Raw genomic sequence first — 20,288 nt, 5'->3', positions numbered from 1 at the left:
CAAAGTACTAACTTGGATTGAAAGTTGGTTGGCTGAGAGGAAACAGTAGTGATAAACGGCTCCATTTCGGAATGGCAGGCAGTGACCAGTGGGTACCGCAGGGATCAGTACTGGGACCGCAGCTTTTTACAATATACGTTAATGATATAGAAGATTGTATTAGTAATAACATTAGCAAATTTGCTGATGATACTAAGCTGGGTGGCAGGGTGAAATGTGATGAGGATGTTAGGAGATTACAGGGTGACCTGGACAAGTTAGGTGAGTGGGCAGATGCATGGCAGATGCAGTTTAATGTAGATAAATGTATGGTTATCCACTTTGGTGGCAAGAACAGGAAGGCAGATTACTACCTCAATGGAATCAATTTAAGTAAAGAGGCAGTACAGAGAGATCTGGGTGTTCATATACGCCAGTCAATGAAGGTAAGCATGCAGGTACAGCAGGTAGTGAAGAAGGCTAATAGCATGCTGGCCTTCATAACAAGAGGGATTGAGTATAGAAGCAAAGAGGTTCTTCTGCAGCTGTACAGGGCCCTGGTGAGACCACACCTGGAGTGCTATGTGTAGTTCTGGTCTCCAAATTTGAGGAAAGACATTCTGGCTATTGAGGGAGTGCAGCGTAGGTTCACGAGGTCAATTCCTGATATAGCAGTTCGACGTTACACTGAAAGACTGGGGCGACTGGGCTTGTATACCCTTGAGTTTAGAAGACTGAGAGGGGATCTGATTAAGACATATAAGATTATTAAAGGATTGGACACTCTGGAGGCAGGAAACATGTTTCAGCTGATGGGTGAGTGCCGAACCAGAGGACACAACTTAAAAATATGGGGTAGACTATTTAGAACAGAGATGAGGAGAAACATCTTCACCCGGAGAGTGGTGGCTGTGTGGAATGCTCTGCCCCAGAGGGCAGCGGAGGCCCAGTCTCTGGTTTCATTTAAGAAAGAGTTGGATAGAGCTATGAACGATAGTGGAATCAAGGGTTATGAAGATAAGGCAAGGATAGGATACTGATTAAGGATGATCAGCCATGATCATATTGAATGGTGATGCAGGCTCGAAGGGCAGAATGGCCTACTCCTGCACCTATTGTCTATTTGCCAGGACCTGCTGGAGGTATATGTCAGTACACTTCTGGCAGGTACCATGAGTGAATCTTTGAGGAAAGGCATCATCACCCTCCTCTATAAACGGAAGGGGAGAGGGAGGAACTCAGAAATTGGAGACCAATCTCACTATTGAATGCAGATATGATTGCCTGCGTGCAGGACAGAGGGTTGGACACCTGCCTCATCAGCCTGGACGTGGAGAAAGCCTTTGACAGGATATCATTCACATATATGAGAGATGTTCTCACCAGTGACTCAGAGCATTAGTCTGGGCCTCTGGATTACCAGCCCAGTGACATTACACTACAGTAATGCCTCCCTCTTTGTTGCCTTTAGCTAAATACTTTTAATGTTGGTATGACTGTGATCTTGAACTACAGTTGACAATCTGGCTTGCAGTAATTCACAATGCTGCAGTTTATGCATTTTAGTTGTGTACCACCATCTCATACTGTATTAGTATCTTGCCTGTACATAAAATTACAGGGTACGGTATTAAATAAGTTTATGAAGGAATATTATATTTGGATCTGAAATGTATGGTTTCCAATAAACATGTCAAGCAAATGACTTCTCAAATTTCTGTCAACAACTTAGTCAAAAGATATTACTGATTCAAAGCTTTAATCCATGGAAGTTTTAAAATAAACGTAATTGTTTTTGGTTTGATTTTTGACTTGATTTGATGTTTGAACGAAGTGTATTAAGAAACCTGAAGTTAAGCTGATGGGGCAACAACATGAGCAATTGTTGTATGATTATTTGAGGTACTTGGGTCAGGAACCCAAATTCAGCATGTGTAAAAACAGAGCTTCTATGTTATTGTCCCTTCTAAGCCTAAAATCTTAGAGTGGATCTACATTCTTAACTGGTTGTAAAATCAGTAATACTTCAAACTTTGTTGATTGAACATGGATTTTACATCTATCTTTTGATTAAACAAGGGCATTATAAAGTAAAGCTTACCTTTTAATTTAAAATGCACGCAGGTGGGCTACCAGACTTTATTTAAATGGTTTAAAGATTAAAACAGCTGATTATCCTTTTGCGATAATAGTGAAAATATTAAAATTCTGTTCAGTGGCGCTTATACATGCTGAGCTGTACTCTCCCTGGAAAATAGCATAGTTTGAAAAGGGAATTAGAATTGTCAGCTGACCGGTCTCTGATGGCAGATACCCTCATCACATCTGTACATATAGTACAGTTATAGCTTTTATTATTACAGCTAATGCCACTTGTTTGCTTGTGTTGGCTTGTAACATTTAAAAGTAACACTTCTTTTTGAGCAGCCCTGTATTTGACTATATGGGAAAGTGCAGATTAAACACCAAGTGTATTTAAGAAATTGATCATAAAACATAAGGATGTGAAAATGCAGCTCAAACTGCTCATGCATTGGCCAGACACACTGAGATCAGTGATAAGAAATGACATATAAAGCTCAACATACATGTGACGTTGCTGTCCAATAAGTATGTTTTGCCAACCCAATCTTGGCACTGTAATCTACCTTCTGCTTACCCAATGTTCATATTTTCACTCCATTCCTGAGGCTTGATAACAGCTGTGATCCCCAGAGAGTGGACAACTGTAAGAAAGAAATGCTATTTAGAGTGCAAGGTTTTTAAATGCCGTGTGCATTGTTAATGACATTTCGCAAATGGTGACATCATTGCACTCGTGCATTGGAGCGTCATTCTCAAATGGGCAGATGTAACACAGAGGGAACCTAACGAAGCATGTATGAGTTTGGAAGAATGAGAGGTGATCTGATTGAAACATAAAAGGTTCTTAATGGGCATGATGGAGTAAATGCTGAGAGAATGTGTCCTCTCGTGAGACGGTCTAAGGCCACAGACTATGGTCTCGGAATAAAGGGATGCCAGTCTAGGACAGAGATGAGAAGGATTTTTTCTTTGGAACTCCTCACCTAAGAGAGGTATAGGGACAGAGTGCTTGTGTACATTCAAGACTGAGATTCTTCATCAGTAAGGGAATCGAGGGATTTCGGATTTGAGGGATATTGAATCAACCATGATCCAACTAAATGGTGGTGGAAGGCTGAATGGCCTATTGCTGTTCCTGTTTCTTATGATCTTATTCTGGCATCATCTGTGCATGTACAGATGCAAATACTATATTAATAGATGTCTTGTTGTGGTTGACTGATGTCATGAATGACCTGCACTAGTATGGGCTCTGTGTGACCATTTTAGGCATTGAGACCACAAACTCCATTTTAAATAAACAAAATCCCACATTTTCACTGACTTTTGGAGCAAGAATTAGGCCTTAAATGTTAGACCACATGATAACAATTTCAAGGGGCCTTACAATCTTTAGCACTCGGTCAAAGTTCCAGAACAGCCATTGCTGTTTCTGAACTCCACACTCCAAGCTTTCCGCAGTGGGGTTGTGATTTACACTTTGGCAAGCCCTTACTTTCTGTTTTCATTTTGTTTGCTTTTGCTGTTTTGTGTACCATCTGGGAGAAAGTGAGGGCTGGAGATGCCCGAAATGTCGATTCTCGTCCTTGGATGCTGCCTGACCTGCTGCGCTTTTCCAGCAACACATTTTCAGCTTAATTGTGTACCATTTGGCCTGTTTGATTGTGACTGGCTAAATGCTCCAGAGAGCTTTGAAAGAAACCTGTTTCTGCTGGGGAAAGCACAAAGATATGGGGAGGGAGTTCTCTCTCCTTTTTAGTGTAAGCATTATACGGCAACAAAAACCATCATCTTACCAAAAGAGCAATTGTTAATTTTGGGAATCCTGCAGAAGCTATTAAAGCTTTATGAACGAGGCTAGTTATAGCTCAGAATTCAGCCTGCGTTCATCATCTCTGAATTCTATATGCCATATCCTCTGTGGCTTCAAATGTAGTCAGAATGTACTGACAAATATAATTTGAAGATTTATGGCTGGATGTGGCCTGACCATTACCTGTAAGTTTAGAGTGCAAAAGGTTTGTGAACGCATACCAAGTTTCAATATGTTAGCATATAGCAGGACTGATCTCTAGGGTTGAGGTGCATTTGAAAGGGAGGCTTTGTGATGGCTCTGTTCAGTGAGTAGTTAGGGGGGGTCAGGCAAGCTTTATGCTGGATTCGTACATTGAGCCCTGCATGTGGCAGAGTCCGTGTAAGTAAGGCAGCAGCACGTAATGAACATAACCAGATTCAAATGTAAATAAAGCAACTTCAATCATTTAGCATGCCTGGATTCTCTCACTGAGCTGAAACTGTGATACATCAATTATGCTCATAGTTCTTGAGCATACATTGTAGCTATAAAACTGTGACATCTTAAGGGTAGGCAAAAATAAACTTTTGAGTTTATGGAAAATTGTTGCAACAGTAGTTCACTTTTTATTTTTAATTTAATCATCTGTCGCTTTAGAAAAACAGCAATTTTCTGATTTTGTGTAACTTAAGTGCATATGTTTAAGGCAAATTGTCCAGTGTCTGCAAATGGCAATTATGCTGGTTTGTTTTTATGTTAAGAGAATACTAAAAGGCCGTCACATAGCCCCATCACCCCCCACCCTCCCCAATCAGAAAGTACGGTATGCATATATCATAAAAGTGTTGGCTAGCTGGAGCATCTTCAGAGACCACACAGAACTCTGATGTAAGGGTAAATATTTCAATCCTTCTTCCTGTCTGCTCACCCACTTATAATATCCTAGATGGAGAGATTGACTTTTTCCCCAAAAACTACAGTCCTGTTAAAATTGATGTTTGTATTTTGCATTTCATTTTGGAGAACATTCTTGCAGAACAGCTTGGGTACGCTGAATGCCAGCACTGAAATGGCCACACTTTATTTCAATTTAATGCTTCTTGTCCAGTGACCCTTTTTCAGAACAATTCTGATAACTCTGCCTTCTCTACAGATGCTGCCAGACCTGCTGAGTTCCTGATGAAGGGCTTATGCTCGAAACGTCGAATTCTCTATTCCTGAGATGCTGCTTGGCCTGCTGTGCTTTGACCAGCAACACACTTTCAGCTGCTGAGTTTTTCCAGCAATATTTTTTTTTTGGTTTTCCAGCATCCGCAGTTCTATTTTCTTTAATTTAAGTTTCTTTTTAGCTAAAGCAACAGCCTTGTGCAAATTGGCAGTTGTTAAGCTTCTTGAAATCTGCTAATATTTTTAGTGATCATTCAGTCATTAGGATTTTGCTAAGCTCCAGTGTTAGCTTCAAACAGATGAGGCTAGATTGGCCATTTTAATTCTGTCTGCCGATTTACCAACTGATTTCCTTAGCAGAAATGACTCTCTCCTGACCTTTGACATTATATACAATTTTCTTTCCATGTTCTTGCCTGCTACTCAGTGATATGCCTTAAGTACATGAAATTGTCACCCTATGGAAAATCCCGCTCAATCTTGTGCAGTTTCCCCTCTGTCCCTTTGTTATGCAGCAAAAAAACTCGGCTTTTCTGACAGGAGATTCCGATCAAGGCTTCTTCAGAAATGTGGAGCTGTACTGCCAGGTCCCTCATGGCTTAGAAATAATGATGAAGGGCTTTTGCCAGAAACATTGATTTTTCCTGCTCCTCGAATGCTGCCTGATCTGCTGTGCTTTTCCAGCACTACTCTAGTCTAGACTCTGATCTCCAGCATCTGCAGTCCTCACTTTTGCCCGGTGTGAGTGGAGTGTTGACAAGCTGAATAATAGTCTCTGTGGGTGATCAAGAGTGTCAGATGGTGTGAGTAAAATGTCAGCAGCTGAATAACAAGTGAAGGGATGACCTATAATCTGATTGAGGTGGAGAGATAATTACAAAAAATTAAAAATAAGGTGGTACTGGAGACAAATAGAATGACTGGGATAACATCTTAGGTATAAGAGGCTCATGTCGAGGGTCTGACCAAAGCAAGTAATCCAAAGCTGTACAAACTAATTAAGGTGCAGCAATCCTACGTTATCAAGGTGATGGTGTCAAAACAAGACAGTAAGGAAGATTTGGTGGATCATATGTAGCATGACATGAACTAGGGGCCTCGACTGTGATCTTAGCCTTTTCCTTGACCTTGACCATGCAGTTCAACATCCGCACCTTCACATCATATTTTCACAGCATGGTAGTTACGCAAGTTAAATGTGAGGGTATGGCTGCTTAGCTGGTAAGAATAAAGTGCAAGGGTGCACAATGATGAAAGGGCCAGGTATGTGTTTACTATAGTCAGGTTGGGAGAAAGGGGTATGATCCTGGGGGGTTTGGGTGATCGGGTTCAGCGGTAGAGCAGGGGCGATTGTGCAAAGTGTTTGACGTAGAGAATTAAGGCTGAAAGAGTTTTGATGGTGCTGGGGTTGGGCTAGGTACTTAGTTGTCTAACATTTTCTGAGTAACTATTTGGGTAACTGTAGCAGTCTCTTCCCATCTCTGATTGAAATGAATACTTTGGGTTTCAGATGTCGATGAACTGCCTCATAGATTCTTGAGTTTCTTGGGCGGTTCCTTCAGAATCTATTATGATAGGGATTTCACGGCGCCCACGTGTGCAACTCTTAACAATACTTAAGAGACCACTATCTGACCATCCAAAAATTGAAACTGTTATTTCATGATATTGGGATTGCATCTGTAAATGCATTTTGGTTTGTGATTGATGCAATGTTAGGAATTAATTTTTTCAGTCTCTGGAATTGACATTTCCTGTAATAAGAGATCACTTATCTCAATGGTATTCTCACTCTTAAATCTAACACAACTGGCATCTTACAGATTAAAACCAAAAACTGGATCCATGGGTTTGCAGCCATGATGTGACAATTGTATTTTTGACGATATGTTTGGGGCATCTTTTTTTTTTCTTAAGAATTCAAAGTAAGATGTAGCCACAGTAAGACCATTTTTCAACTTGCAAGAATATAAATACAGTGAAGCCTCCACTGTTTATTGTAAGGATAGGAGCTACACCCCCTCCTCTTGATGGTGGAAAGTCTGCATTAAAAACCTCCAGTACGTAAAACAATAGTGTTCTGATCCTGGAGGCAAACAAATGTTGTGATATAAACTGAGATTGTGTATATATATTTTTGTATCATTTATTTTAAGTTTGAATTGTTGACACATGAATTTTTGTGCATCTGTATTTCTGTAGCCCTGGTGGTTTCTTTTTAAGACAGTATTGGAGATACATTGGCAGCACTGATATGTTTGCCAACCTAGCAAGGCACATTATTAGATTTCAAGGTCTGTTAGAAATTTGTATACTTGGTTTCTGTTTAAGCTTAGGGAAATCATCCTTTGACTTAGAGGGGCAGATTTTAAAAAAAATTGTTTTGGGCAGTTCTGTGAAGGAGTTGTATAGACCAGTGCTCTAAATGGATAATGCAGTAAATTTATATTACCTTTTTAGAGCAAGGTCTTAGTTATAAACCAGAAGTGTTAGGAGAAAACCTTGAAGAGGTTACTTGAAGCTGAGAACATTTTAAGCTTAACAATATGATAGCTGCTGCTTGGAGCTAACTGCATTTCCGGTCTTGGAATTGAAGCCATTGTTACCTTAAGCCTGATGAAGCATGAGGAAAAGATCTGTTTGCTTTAGTGCTTTTGGATGTGGTACAAGAGATTTTTTGTTGTTGGAATTTATAAAGGAGTGTTTTGCAATTAATAATAGGATTGTGTCTTTTTACTGTGTTTAAAACTATATGAATGTATTAGGTAAATTAGTTTTGGTTTATTTTATCTTTTTATTTGGTTGCTATATTTCTCTTCCATTGTTAAAACATATTTTGCAAAGTTGCGTGCTTGTGTTTCAGTGAAAGACCACCTCCTTAAAACCAAAATCAAACTAAATAGCTGTCAAACCATGTTTCAGTCTGGGATCTGACTTGTCCAGTAATATCAGCTAGGATCATAACACTTTGTCGATTACTGCATCTGGAAAAAAAAGAAAATACAAACTAAAGGAAATGTGCAATGAAATAATTAAAATCATGTTCTGCACAATTTGGAGGTATCTAATTTTGAATGGCAACTAATAGTATAGCGATGGGGATTCCATTGTGATAATATTTTGAATTTTTATGGTTTTTGTCTTCCCTTCGTGGTATGAATCTGGATCTGTTGAGCAGAAGGTCAGCATGCTTAACAGTATATCGGAAACTAATACAATGTGACTCCCAGGATCAGACCCCATTGATTCAGACCCCATTGTAGTATCCCAATGTTTAGCAAGCTTCCTTTCTTTAGTGTGCCTGTGTTTGTTTGAGTATCATCTTTAAATTTCTGCATTTGTTTCTTCTGTCATTTTGTTGGTGTCCTACAGTGGAGCCATTTGCAAATTTGTTTTTTATCATATTTAGTGCTAGAATAGAAGCAACTTTTACTAATACAGGGAAAGGGTGTATTTAGAGCTGAAAAATTTGTTGCTGGAAAAGCGCAGCAGGTCAGGCAGCATCCAAGGAACAGGAGAATCGACGTTTTGGGCTTAAGCCCTTCAGGAATGAGGAAGGTGTGCCAAGCAGGCTAAGATAAAGGCAGGGAGGAGGGACTTGGGGGAGGGGTGTTGGGAATGCGATAGGTGGAAGGAGGTCAAGGTGAGAGTGATGGGACGGAGAGGTTGGGAAGAAGATTGCATTGTGGTGGGAGAAACAACATTTAAAAACCCAGAGCTTGTGGTGTTTCTGTTAGGACTCCATTCAACTAAAAGATTTTTTTGATTATTCAACAATGCTTTAGAAAGTTTTTAGTTTGCTTGTATGCTTCTTGAGGAGAAGCTGAACAGACTGGAGCTGTTTTTCCTGTAGCTTTGGAGGCTGAGAGGTAACCTTTATAGAGGTTTATAAAATCATGAGGGGCTTGGATAAGATAAATAAAGTCTTTTCCCTGGGGTGGGGGGAGTCCAGAACTTGAGGTTTAAGGTAACGGAAAAGATATAAAAGAGACCTCAGGGACAATGTTTTCATGCAGAGGGTGGTGCGTGTAAGGAATGAGCTGACAGAAGAAGTGGTGGAGGCTGGTACAATTACAACATTTTAAAAGGCATCTGGTTGGGTTTATTGATTGGAAGGGTTGAGATAGTTATGGGCCAAGTACTGGCAAATGTGACTAGATTAGTTTTGGATGTCTGATTGGCATGGACAGGTTGGACTGAAGGGTCTGATTCCATGCTGTACATCTCTGACTAACTTGTCAAGAGATTTTAATGTTATAAATGGGCTGTGGTTATTAAGCACATATGGATGCCTCAGTTGAGTGCAATTTAAATACATTATGAATAATTCCGTACTTCGTGTGGCAGAAAAACATAGTAAATATTTACTGTAAGATGCGTTTGCAGATGTAGGCTTGTTAGAATCTCAAAATCTGCATAATCATGAGACAATTGTCATGCTGTACTGAATCCAAATATCTCACTAAATAAGAATGTGCAGGATGGTTTGGAAACATTATACATTGATCAATTATGATTAACTTTGGTCAGGATTAATGTGATTATTTTCACACAATTTAGTTTATTCTGATTTTAGTTTTTTTTTCTCTATTGCTATCATCCTGTCGGTAACTAACTGGTATTTGCACATTGCCACAAATTCTGGGCTGCAACCTGGTTGGAGTGGCAAAAGTGAGGTTTTCTACAGCTGTTTTATTTCTACTTTAGAACCTGTATATAATTTCCCAGATGCAAGGCAATTTGTACCTCATCTGTTTTCTCTGCCTTTTTATTTGGAGAAGTGGCATTTTATGCCACCATCTAATCTTAGCAAGATTGCAAACTGAAGAAGGGTGGGTGAGTTATCTCTTTATGCTTGCATACATCTATGCTGTCCAGCTTGGTATACTTATTGCAAACGCTTAAGCTTACCCATGTTTAAGTGGTGCCAAAGCTTATCTATGTATTTATTAAGTTCGTTTCCAATCATATGTTCTGTGTTTGCAGCAAATCCAGTTTGCGGATGAAAAGCAGGAGTTCAGCAGATTCCCCACCAAGACTGGTCGGCGGTCTCTATCACGTTCCATTTCTCAGTCTTCCACAGACAGCTACAGCTCAGGTAGTAATCGAGTCTCACCTTTTTTAAATTTATCTTCATTCATTTCTTGTTTTTTCTTCTTCCCCCAACATTTCCTGATATTCGATTTCTCCTTTGTGTTTATAGTTGCATAACAATATTCAGAGTCTTTTATATAGCTTTATGTAACTCTTTTACATAGCTTATAATAAAAATTGAGTATGTAGTAAGTGCATTCTTTCAATAGCAATCTTCATTTTTGTTGGCTTTCTGCTCATCTGAAATAAACACATTTCCAGATGAAGATAAGTTGGGTTTATTTCCACTGGAGTTTAGAACTTTAGTGACCTGATTTGAAGTTTTATAAGACCCTGAATGGTCTTGATAAGTGGGATATGTGGGTGAGCCCAGAAATTGTCACCTTTTCAGTGTAGAGATGAGATGAAATGAAATATTTTCTGAGGGTTGTGAAACGTTTTGGAATGCTGTGCCTCAGTGGTGAAAGCAGCGTCATGGAATGCTTTTAAGACAGGTGGATTCTTGTTTGACCAAGGAATCGACCCTTATTGGGATGGGTGGGAATGTTGAATTTGGAACACAAGCCAGTCAGCCGCAATCTTATTTAATTGTGGAACATATCTGAGGAGCTGCATGATCTAATTCTGTTCCTTTGCTTTACATCTGTTTGTAAGTTTGAGCATTTCTAGGATCAGAAACGTAGGGTGGATATCCTGGTTTCCATAGCTGTTGTCCTGATCATTTCTGGGGTGCAATCATCTATCTCTGCCTTCTACTGTCCTTTTTGTTTCAGGTATCCAAGCTACACTTGGCAGCTCCCTGCTGGGATGGTCAAAGTGAAAACCAAACTGTGAAGCTCAATCTAATTATGGAATGTACTTCATGTTAGCAGGATTTATTTTCAAACATTTCTGTCACGAGAAAAGAGAGGTCTGGATGAAAACATTTCACGTATTGCCCTTGCTTCTGTCCCTGAGTCTGTTGCACCTCTCCAAAAGAGGGTTAGAATGACAAAATATTTAATGAATTAGTGAAATGATTAGTTTTGGAGGTGATTATGGATATATTCTTTCTGCATCGTTTCACAGTCCCACAAAATGGCAGAGAATTATCCTAACCAAACTCTTTACACAGTTTGGGCTGCTCCAGATGTTAGTAAAGGCATTGTTTTGAGCATAATACATGTAAATTCTCTAATGCACAATATTTTTCTGTGAAATTTGTGGCATGTGCGTCAGTCAACAATGGTCCCTTCATACCTTGTTTCGACTGCGTTTTGTATTCCTTTACTGTTGGACCATTTTATATTTTTTGTTTATTATATGTATCTCTCTGACATTGCCTTTCTCCCTTTTTAGCTGCATCATATACGGACAGTTCTGATGATGAGACCTCCCCAAGAGACAAGCAGCAAACTAATTCAAAGAACAGTAGTGACTTCTGTGTGAAGAACATCAAGCAGGCAGAGTTTGGTCGCAGAGAGATTGAAATTGCTGAGCAAGGTACGTTAGGGCAGAGATTATACTGGGTGCAGCAGTAGCTTATCCTTTTAGAAATGTTATCTTGAAATGTAAACTGAATTGGTTTTAGAGGTTACTTGAAGTTCTTTGGCAGTAAGTAGTCAGGCAAATTGCACTATAACGTGAATGTCTTTACTGATTTCTTTCACATACTCTGATTTTTCTTGGTCCTTCAACAAATGTCTCACGTTTTGTGAGATATAGGGTACTATTGCTATTATGTTCTAATGGCCAATGAGTTGAACTTGATTGGTAAATTCCCTCTAGTCTTGCACTTCACCCAATATCTTGATACTTGCAGTACATGGAGAACCAATGTGCTTTTATTGGATCATGGTTTCTGCCTTGTTACTAATCTGTATAGATTTGAGGTATTGCTCAGTCACAAATGAAATGGAGAATTTTCCCATCTGGTCTCCCTCCTATTGGAAGGATGTTGTGAAACTTGAAAGCGTTCAGAAAAGATTTACAAGGATGTTGCCAGGGATGGAGGGTTTGAGCTACAATGAGAGGCTCAGTAGGCTGGAGCATTGGAGGCTGAGGGGTGAACCTTAGATTATAAAATCATGAGGGGTATGGATAGGGTAAATAGACAAGGTCTTTTCCCTGGGTTGGGGGAAGTTCAGAACTAGAGGGAAAAGATATAAAAGAGACCTCGGGGGCAACTTTTTCACGCAGAGGGTGGTACGTGTATTGACTGAGCTGCCAGAGGAACTAGTGGAGGCTGGTACAATTACAACATTTGAAAGGAAGAGTTTAGATGGTTATGGGCCAAGTGTTGGCAAATGGAACTAGATTAGTTTTAGGATATTTAATCGGCATGGATGGGTTGGACTGAAGGATCTGTTTGTGTGCTGCACATCTCCTTGATTTTAGGTGATGTGCTGAGAAAGGTAGCTGGATCGGACCCTATAAAACTTCCCTCCCACGTGACAGCATCTTCACTTTGTCTACTTGGGCTGGTGACACCAATGTTTACACTAATAATGTCCGTCGTTGCTATTGACTTCTTTGGAGTGTCATAAATTGCAAACTTTCCATTGAAATCAGTGGCACTTTGGAGCTGGTGGGACTTGTGGCTACACAGTCTCTAAAGTTACGCTGAGTACCACCATTAGTGCTAATTAATTTCATGATTTGGAGATGCTGGTGTTGGACTGGGGTGCACAAAGTTAAACATCACACACCAGATTATAGTCCACCTGGTCCACCTGATGAAGGAGCAGCGCTCCGAAAGCGAGTGTACTTCCAATTAAACCTGTTAGATTATAACCTGGTGTTGTGATTTTTAATTAATTTCAGACTGAGAAGAAAATATGCTTAATTTACGCTACCCTGTTTGGACTGTTTCTGTGCTAGAATTAATTGTTTAGATTACATTAGGTTAGATTCTCTACAGAATGGAAACAGGCCCTTTGGCCCAACAAGTCCACACCAATCCTCTGGAGAGGAACCCACCCAGACCCAATCCCCTAACCTATATTTACCCCTGACTAAGGCACTTAACACAATGGGCAATTTAGCACGGCCAATTCACCTGACCTGCACATCTTTGGATTCTGGGTGGAAACCAGAGCACCAGGAGGAAACCCTCGCAGACACAGGGAGAGCATGCAAACTCCACACAGACAGTCGCCTGAGGTGGGAATTGAACCCAGGTCCCTGGGGTTGTGAAGCAGCACTGAGTCACCATGTATGAAGCATTAATGCTTAAAAAGGCACATTACATCTTGGGCATAGCTTTTTCATTGTTGTTATTTTGAATAGTTGGTTCAGGTGTGCTGACCTCTGTTAAGAAACCTTAGACCATGGATGTATTCCAAAAAAAAATGCTTAATGTAGACCTGGGAAAGAGGGTAGATGTGTTTTCATCAAAGTTGGTGTAAATCTGTGCTTAACATGGTGGTTACATGATTGACAGCTGACTGGTGGAATATTTTTGACATCATACTTCATAAATAATTCCATCTAGAGACGTACAGATGTACAGCACGGAGGCTGTACATCTGCCTATGCTGACCAGATATCAGAACCTAATCTAATCCCATTTGCCAGCATTGGCCCTTCCTTATTCACGTACCCATCCAGATGCCTTTTAAATGTCGTAATTGTCCTAGCCGCCACCACCACTTCCTTGGCAGCTCATTCCATACACTTACCACCCTCTGTGAAAAAGTTGCCCCTTCAGTCCCTTTTAAACTTTCCCCCCCTCACTCTAAACCTATTCCATCTAGTTCTGGACTTCCCCTCCCCATGGAAGAGACTTTGTCTATTTATCGTATCCATGCCCCTCATGATTTTATAAACCTCTACAAGGTCAGCCCTCAGCCTCTGATGCTCCCGCGTAAACAGCCCCAGCCTATTCAGTCTCTCTTTATAGTTCAAGACCTCCAACCCTGGCAACATCCTTGTAAATCTCTTCTGAACCCTTTCAAGTTTCACAACATCCTCCCAATAGGAGGGAGACTGGAAATGCTCACGATATTCCAAAAGTGGCCTAACCAATGTCTTTTACAGCTGCAAAATTGACCTCCCAACTCAATGCTCTGAACAATAAAGCAAAACATACCAAACACCACCTTCACTATCCTATCTACTTGCACCTCCACTTTCAGGAACTATGAACCTGCATTCCAAGGTCTCTTTTTGTTTAGAAACACTCCCTAAAACCTTACTATTAAGTGTATAAATCCTGCTCTGATTTGCTTTTCCAAAATGCAGCTATCTAAATTAAATTGCTGCTGCTCAGCCCATTGGCTTGTCTGATCGAATCCCTGAGATAATTTTTAATTACTTTCACTTTCCTAAATTAACTTAGGAATGACCTCATGGATACTTTAAGAATTTTTTGTTAGTGAAACTGCGGAGTCTGGGACTCTTTGCCATTTTTATTCCAAACAGTATTTCACATCAAACACATCAGTACACTTGCTGGTCACTGTATGACTTCAAAAGGCTTATTCATTTCATGCTTCAAGATACTGTTCATTTCTCACAGGATCTCACCATTGCATTGAGTTTTGGTGTTAGAATTTTAAACTTTTCTTCATTTTACTAAGATTATCTACAGGATTAAATTCCTGTAAATTGCTTTCAGTAGTTTACCCTTTGAGTTAAATATCATGTGGTTGATCTTCACTATTTTATATATATAATCTAGGCTGATACATTAGTGCAATGCTGATTGAAGTGCTGCATTTTCAGCGGTACTGTTATTTTAGCCAAAGGGTATAAACTGATGCATTGCTTAATATCTGCTTGTTTTAGCATGCAGAATCTCAATTGTTATGCCACTGAAAGAGGCTCTTTTGACTGTATTGCCTCCTGTTAATCTCCTGTCTTTTCCTCCTATCTCTGCACAGCATCTCCATCCAAATGATTATCCAACACCTTGAATGCCACAATTGAACCTGTATCCATGCAGTGCATTCCATATCGTAACAACTTGCTTCTCTATATCTGCTGTATCCAGCAGATTTGAGAACTACCATATCTCCTGTCAGCCTCCAAAGAGATTCGTCCCAACTTTAATTTGTTCTCATAACTGAAGATTCTTATTCCTGGCACCATGTTTGAGTGATTTTGATTTTATTGCTGATCCCCAAAATTCAACCAGATGTGCTGATACCAGGGAACCATACAGATGCAATTTTCATGCATCCTCTAACAATTCCTTGCCCAATGTAAATACATTGGCTAATATCTTGCTGCAATGCCTCTGTGCACACAAGTACCATAATACTGCTGCGGAGGTGCAGAGGAAAGGGAAGGATGGGCTGGTAGTGAAGGATGAATGAAACTTATTTTCCATTTCCCCCTCAATGCCAGCATCTGGTTGACCTTTATGTGGAGTTAAATTGTTCCGTTTCCTGCGGTGTTTTGGGCAATTCATTGTAAATATTAATAACAGACACTGAAGGTAGGACAAGTGATGCAGCATTTGCTTTTCTAGTGTCAGGTTTCTGGTCTGCTGTTCACATTTCAACAATGTGCAAAATAAACCACTCAAATGCAGGACCATTGTAACTGAAACCAAAGAAGTAAACCCTAAAGTTATGGGTATTGCAATAGTTGATGACTGTAATAAAATGCAGTGATATAGAATAATCAGGCATTCTGGGGCTTGTTGGATGAAGTTCCAATTTTTCTACCTCCCGACACTCTTCTTCAGGTCAGCTGATTGTCTGCAGTTGTTCTAGGTTTTTGGCTAAAAATTTTCTAGAATACATTTTGTAATAATGATATTATGCACCGTTGCGTTGGGCCATGATGTCTTTTTCTATCTGATTTAACTAAACTGTGTAATTAGCAAATTATCTTCTTTCAACTAGTTCAACTGGTTACTTGATAATTGCTAATTATTTCTTCTAGAAATGTCAGCTCTTGTGGCACTTCGAAAACGAGCACAGGGTGAAAAACCACTAGCTGGAGCCAAAATTGTGGGCTGCACCCACATCACTGCTCAAACTGCGGTAAGTAACTGGTACAGTAACTTGAGTAGCTGTCAGTGGATTAGATTAGATTACTTACAATGTGGAAACAGGCCCTTCGGCCCAACAAGTCCACACCGACCCGCCGTAGTGCAACCCAACCATACACCTACATTTGCCCCTTACCTAACACTATGGGCAATTTAGCATGGCCAATTCACCTGACCCGCACATCTTTGGACTGTGGGAAGAAACCGGAGCACCCGGAGGAAACCCACGCAGACACGGGGAGAACGTGCAAACTTCACACAGTCAGTCGCCTGAGGCGGGAACTGAACCCGGGTCTCTGGCGCTGTGAGGCAGCAGTGCCGCCCACTAACTGGTCAGACATCATAAACTTATTTCTGAGCTTCCCAAATTGTCTGGTGCAGAAAGCCGTTGCTGAGAAAATCAGAAATTGTACAGACTCAGGGATAGTCAGTGAAATGGACTGGCTGTACAAGTGCCATGGTTAAGATAATGAAGAGTTCGAGTATTATTTTGGAATTTGTTCTAAAATTGAGGTCAATGGGCTTTTGGTTTTCACTTCTCTGAAAGTTGCTATTTTTAGGAACCAAAATTTTAAGAAGTGCCTCAAAACAGCACTTCTATCAAATTGTGACTGGAGATAAATGACAAGACAAGCCACCTGTTGAGACAATTGCTGAAGTATTTTACTAACTTGATCTTTTATGGCATGGAGAAATAGGGTGCTGAAGCAGGTTCAATTCAGAAGACCAATACAGCAAAAGTGCTCTCTATCAGCGTGAAAGCAGCTAATGTAATTGAAAAAAAAGCCCTGTTTTTTCTCTTGGGGTTCAGTAATTTTTAAGTCAGAAAGATGTCGTTTAAAAACGGGAAGAACTGCTGTAAATCAGAAACAAAACCAGAAATTGTTGGAAAAGCTCAGCAGGTCTGGCAGCATCTGTAGAGAGAAATCAGTTAACATTTTTCATTGAGTGATCCTTCCTCAGAACTGAGATCTCAGTTTTGTTGTTATTTTCTGTCAGGAGATTAGTTTTTAGTGAGATATTTACACCCAAGTTATGAGAAGCTCAGTTGCAAGGGCAGAAAGATTTAGACAAAATAAGGGTTCAAAGCAGCTTTACACAAATGAAATAAATGGGTTTTAAAACATAAGGAGTGGATCTTTTGGCTACATTGAAAAGTTGCTATCTTCGATTGTGGTACGTATGGGAATTGTATTTTTTTTTAAGAGGTGTCTAATAAATATTTTCACTGCAGTAGCCTGCACAGAAGTGGTCAGTCTAACTCTCCAGTTAGTTTGAAATTTAAACAGCAACTCGGGTGCTTTTTCTGTTGGCTTTAGAGGGATGCCGTAGCTCTGGATGCTGGGCTCTTGCCTAGTCATCATGAACTCATAATTAAACGAACTGGATTAAGTAAATCATCCCACCATAATTCCAGAATAAAGCAGTTCATGTGGCTCCATTGATGTACTCATTATCCAATAAAGAGCAACAAATGGCATTCAGAACAGTGAGAGCAAAGGCTCAGACCAGTTTTATTTGCACCTTTTATAAGTGCTGTTCTGTTGTTCATTATGTATAATGAAAGGGTTCCTAATAGAACGTGTTTATTTTGTATTCATTTAAATGACTCTGTCCTTCCACCAAAATAGTGTCATACTCTTAATGTCCTATCAATGTTCTTTGTTGACAGAATTGGTTATTGGATTTAGCTAAAGTATTATATCCACATTGTGAGTCTCATTATAATATATTTAGTTTTAATTGTGTGTTTCTAAAATAAAAGTTTCCATTTATATGGGTTTTCTCATGACTTCAAGATGTACCCTTCTTTATATGCTTGCTGCAGGTTCTCATAGAGACCTTGGGAGCTCTTGGAGCACAATGTCGCTGGGCAGCCTGTAATATTTACTCCACACAGAATGAGGTTGCAGCTGCACTTGCTGAAGCTGGTATGTTCATATTTTACTTAGACTAAATTCATGCTTCTATGTTCCTACTTCCTTGCTGTGCTTTTCCAGTGCCACTCTTTTGATGTTGACCTCCAGTATCTGCAGTCCTCACTTTCTCCTCTCTGGCAAACTGAGCTAATCAGCCCTCACTGCTGGAATTATGATATTATGCAGGTTTCCAGATCAAATAGCAAATTGCTGTTATCAGAGTGCAAAACAGTACACTGTTTTGTGCGATTAAGTATCAACATATCCCACTTCTACAGAGTTAAATAAAGCTTTTGTGTTTGCAATTTGGTGATAACTTCCTGCTTACCAAGCTCGGCTTGATCAGTATATTGAGAAATAAACATTTTTTTTTTAAAAAAGGTGAAGTTTAGGATTGTGGTATTTCAAGTTCTGTGTCAAAACGTGAAACCTTGCAGTCGCACAGAACATATTTGGATTTGTTGCAATATTTGCTTTTCCATGGTCTATTTAATTTAATTTTAGCTCCGGGGCAATCATGTAGAGTGTTGTCCTGCCTGTTCCACTGATGATCTTGAACCAGGTAGTGACCTTTAGATCATAAGTAAAAGGTTGACATGGCTATGTATATTTAAAAATACCTTGCAGCTGTTTGTGTAAAAAACCAGACTTGAGTAATGTGGAAAATAACAAATCTGTAGTTTAGTCCCTGAAAGCACTTTTCATCTGCCTGTTACCTCCTTCCTACTCCCACTCCTATCTGTCCATTTTAAAATGAGCTGCAGCGAGCCTACGTAATGTGGCAATTAAATAATCTACTGTGCTAATTTTATCAGCAATCTGTCAAAATAAAACTTTCTGATCTTCTGTAAGGTTGAGCTTGCTCAAAATACTGTATGCATTTCCAAACTTTGGTAAAGAGATTTTGCTAATCAGTTTTTGCTCACTGACCTCAAATAACTCCTTGTTCTGTACTGCGTTGACTTTCTAATTCCCCGTCTTATTTAAAATTCCTCCGTGCTTTCACCCCTCCCTATTTTTGCAATCTCCCCTACGTCTACAATAATAAGTAATCCGTATTCCTCCAATTTCTCCCCCACTCAGTCCCATTTGCCGACGTTCCACTAGGGCCACAGCTCCGAACCACATTACAGCCTTACATTCCTGAAATAGGGCTCCTGCCTGAAACGTCGATTCTCCTGCTCCTTGGATGCTGCCTGACCAGCTGCGCTTTTCCAGCAACACATTTTCAGCTCTGATCTCCAGCATCTGCAGTCCTCACTTTCCCCACATTTACAGCCTTAGACAAAACAAAATGACAAAAGAGCTGAATTCCATAGATGAGAGGAGAGTGACTGCTCTTGATGTCAAGGCTGCATTTAAACAAGTCTGACATTGAAGAGTCCGAGCAAAACTAGTCAATGGGAGCCGAGCAAAAGCCCTCTGCTGGTTGGAGAAATACATGGCACAAAGGAAGATGGGTATGGTCATTAGAGGTCAGTCATCCCAGTTCCAAGAATCTCTGGAGGCATTCCTCAGGGTGATTTCCTCGGCCCAAACTGCTTCAGCTCTTTCATTAATATGAGCACAAGAGGGGATGTTTGCTCTATATTCAGCAACTACTCAAATACTGAAGCAGTCCATGTCTAAATGCAGCAAGACCCAGACCATATCCAGGCTTGAACTGAAAAGTGGCAAATAATATTTCAAGCTGCACAAATGCCTGACAATGACCGTCTCTAACAAGAGAAAATCTGACTATTGTTCCTTGATATTCAGTGGTATTGCCATCACTGAATCCCTCCACTATCAACATCCTGGGAGTTACCATTGACTGACTATAAACTTTTAATTCAGACTTGTATAAATAGCGCCTACAAGAGTAGGTCAGAGGTTAGGAATTCTGCACCGCCTCACTTCCTGACTGCCCAAAGCCTGTTCACTATTCACATGTTAGAACTGTGAAATATTCCCAATTATCTGTGTGAGCGCAACTCCAAAAATGCTTGAGGCTTGATAAAATCCAAGACAAAGCAGTCATTTGATGGGTACCACATCCACAAATATCTGGTCTCTCCTTCACCAATGCTCATTAGCAACAGTGTTTCATTTTCAAGATGCACTGCAGAAATTCACCAACGCTGCTTAAGCAGCACCTTCCAAGCCCACGACCACTTCCGTCTCGAAGGACTAGGGCTGCAGGTACATGGGAATGCCACAACATGAAAATTCTCCCTCAAGCACTCACCATCCTGACTTGGAAATATATCCCCATTTCTCCCATATCACT

General features: G+C 40.1%; 1 protein-coding gene across 2 annotated transcripts in view; it reads left to right on the top strand.

Moving 5' to 3' along the window:
• Positions 1–20,288, top strand: part of LOC132828345 (S-adenosylhomocysteine hydrolase-like protein 1) — a 90,714-nt gene that overhangs the window by 43,515 nt on the left and 26,911 nt on the right. For both annotated transcript variants that reach the window (XM_060845368.1, XM_060845369.1), the window contains exons 2-5: positions 10,013–10,124; positions 11,459–11,602; positions 15,992–16,092; positions 17,929–18,031. In XM_060845368.1, the coding sequence (XP_060701351.1) occupies positions 10,013–10,124; positions 11,459–11,602; positions 15,992–16,092; positions 17,929–18,031 (460 nt within the window). The remainder of the gene's footprint in view (positions 1–10,012; positions 10,125–11,458; positions 11,603–15,991; positions 16,093–17,928; positions 18,032–20,288) is intronic.

The sequence above is a fragment of the Hemiscyllium ocellatum genome, chromosome 26 (genome assembly GCF_020745735.1).
Source record: "Hemiscyllium ocellatum isolate sHemOce1 chromosome 26, sHemOce1.pat.X.cur, whole genome shotgun sequence".
NCBI lineage: Eukaryota > Metazoa > Chordata > Chondrichthyes > Orectolobiformes > Hemiscylliidae > Hemiscyllium > Hemiscyllium ocellatum.
Note: the sequence above shows the minus strand (reverse complement) of the source record. Positions and strands in the feature narration are given on the sequence as shown.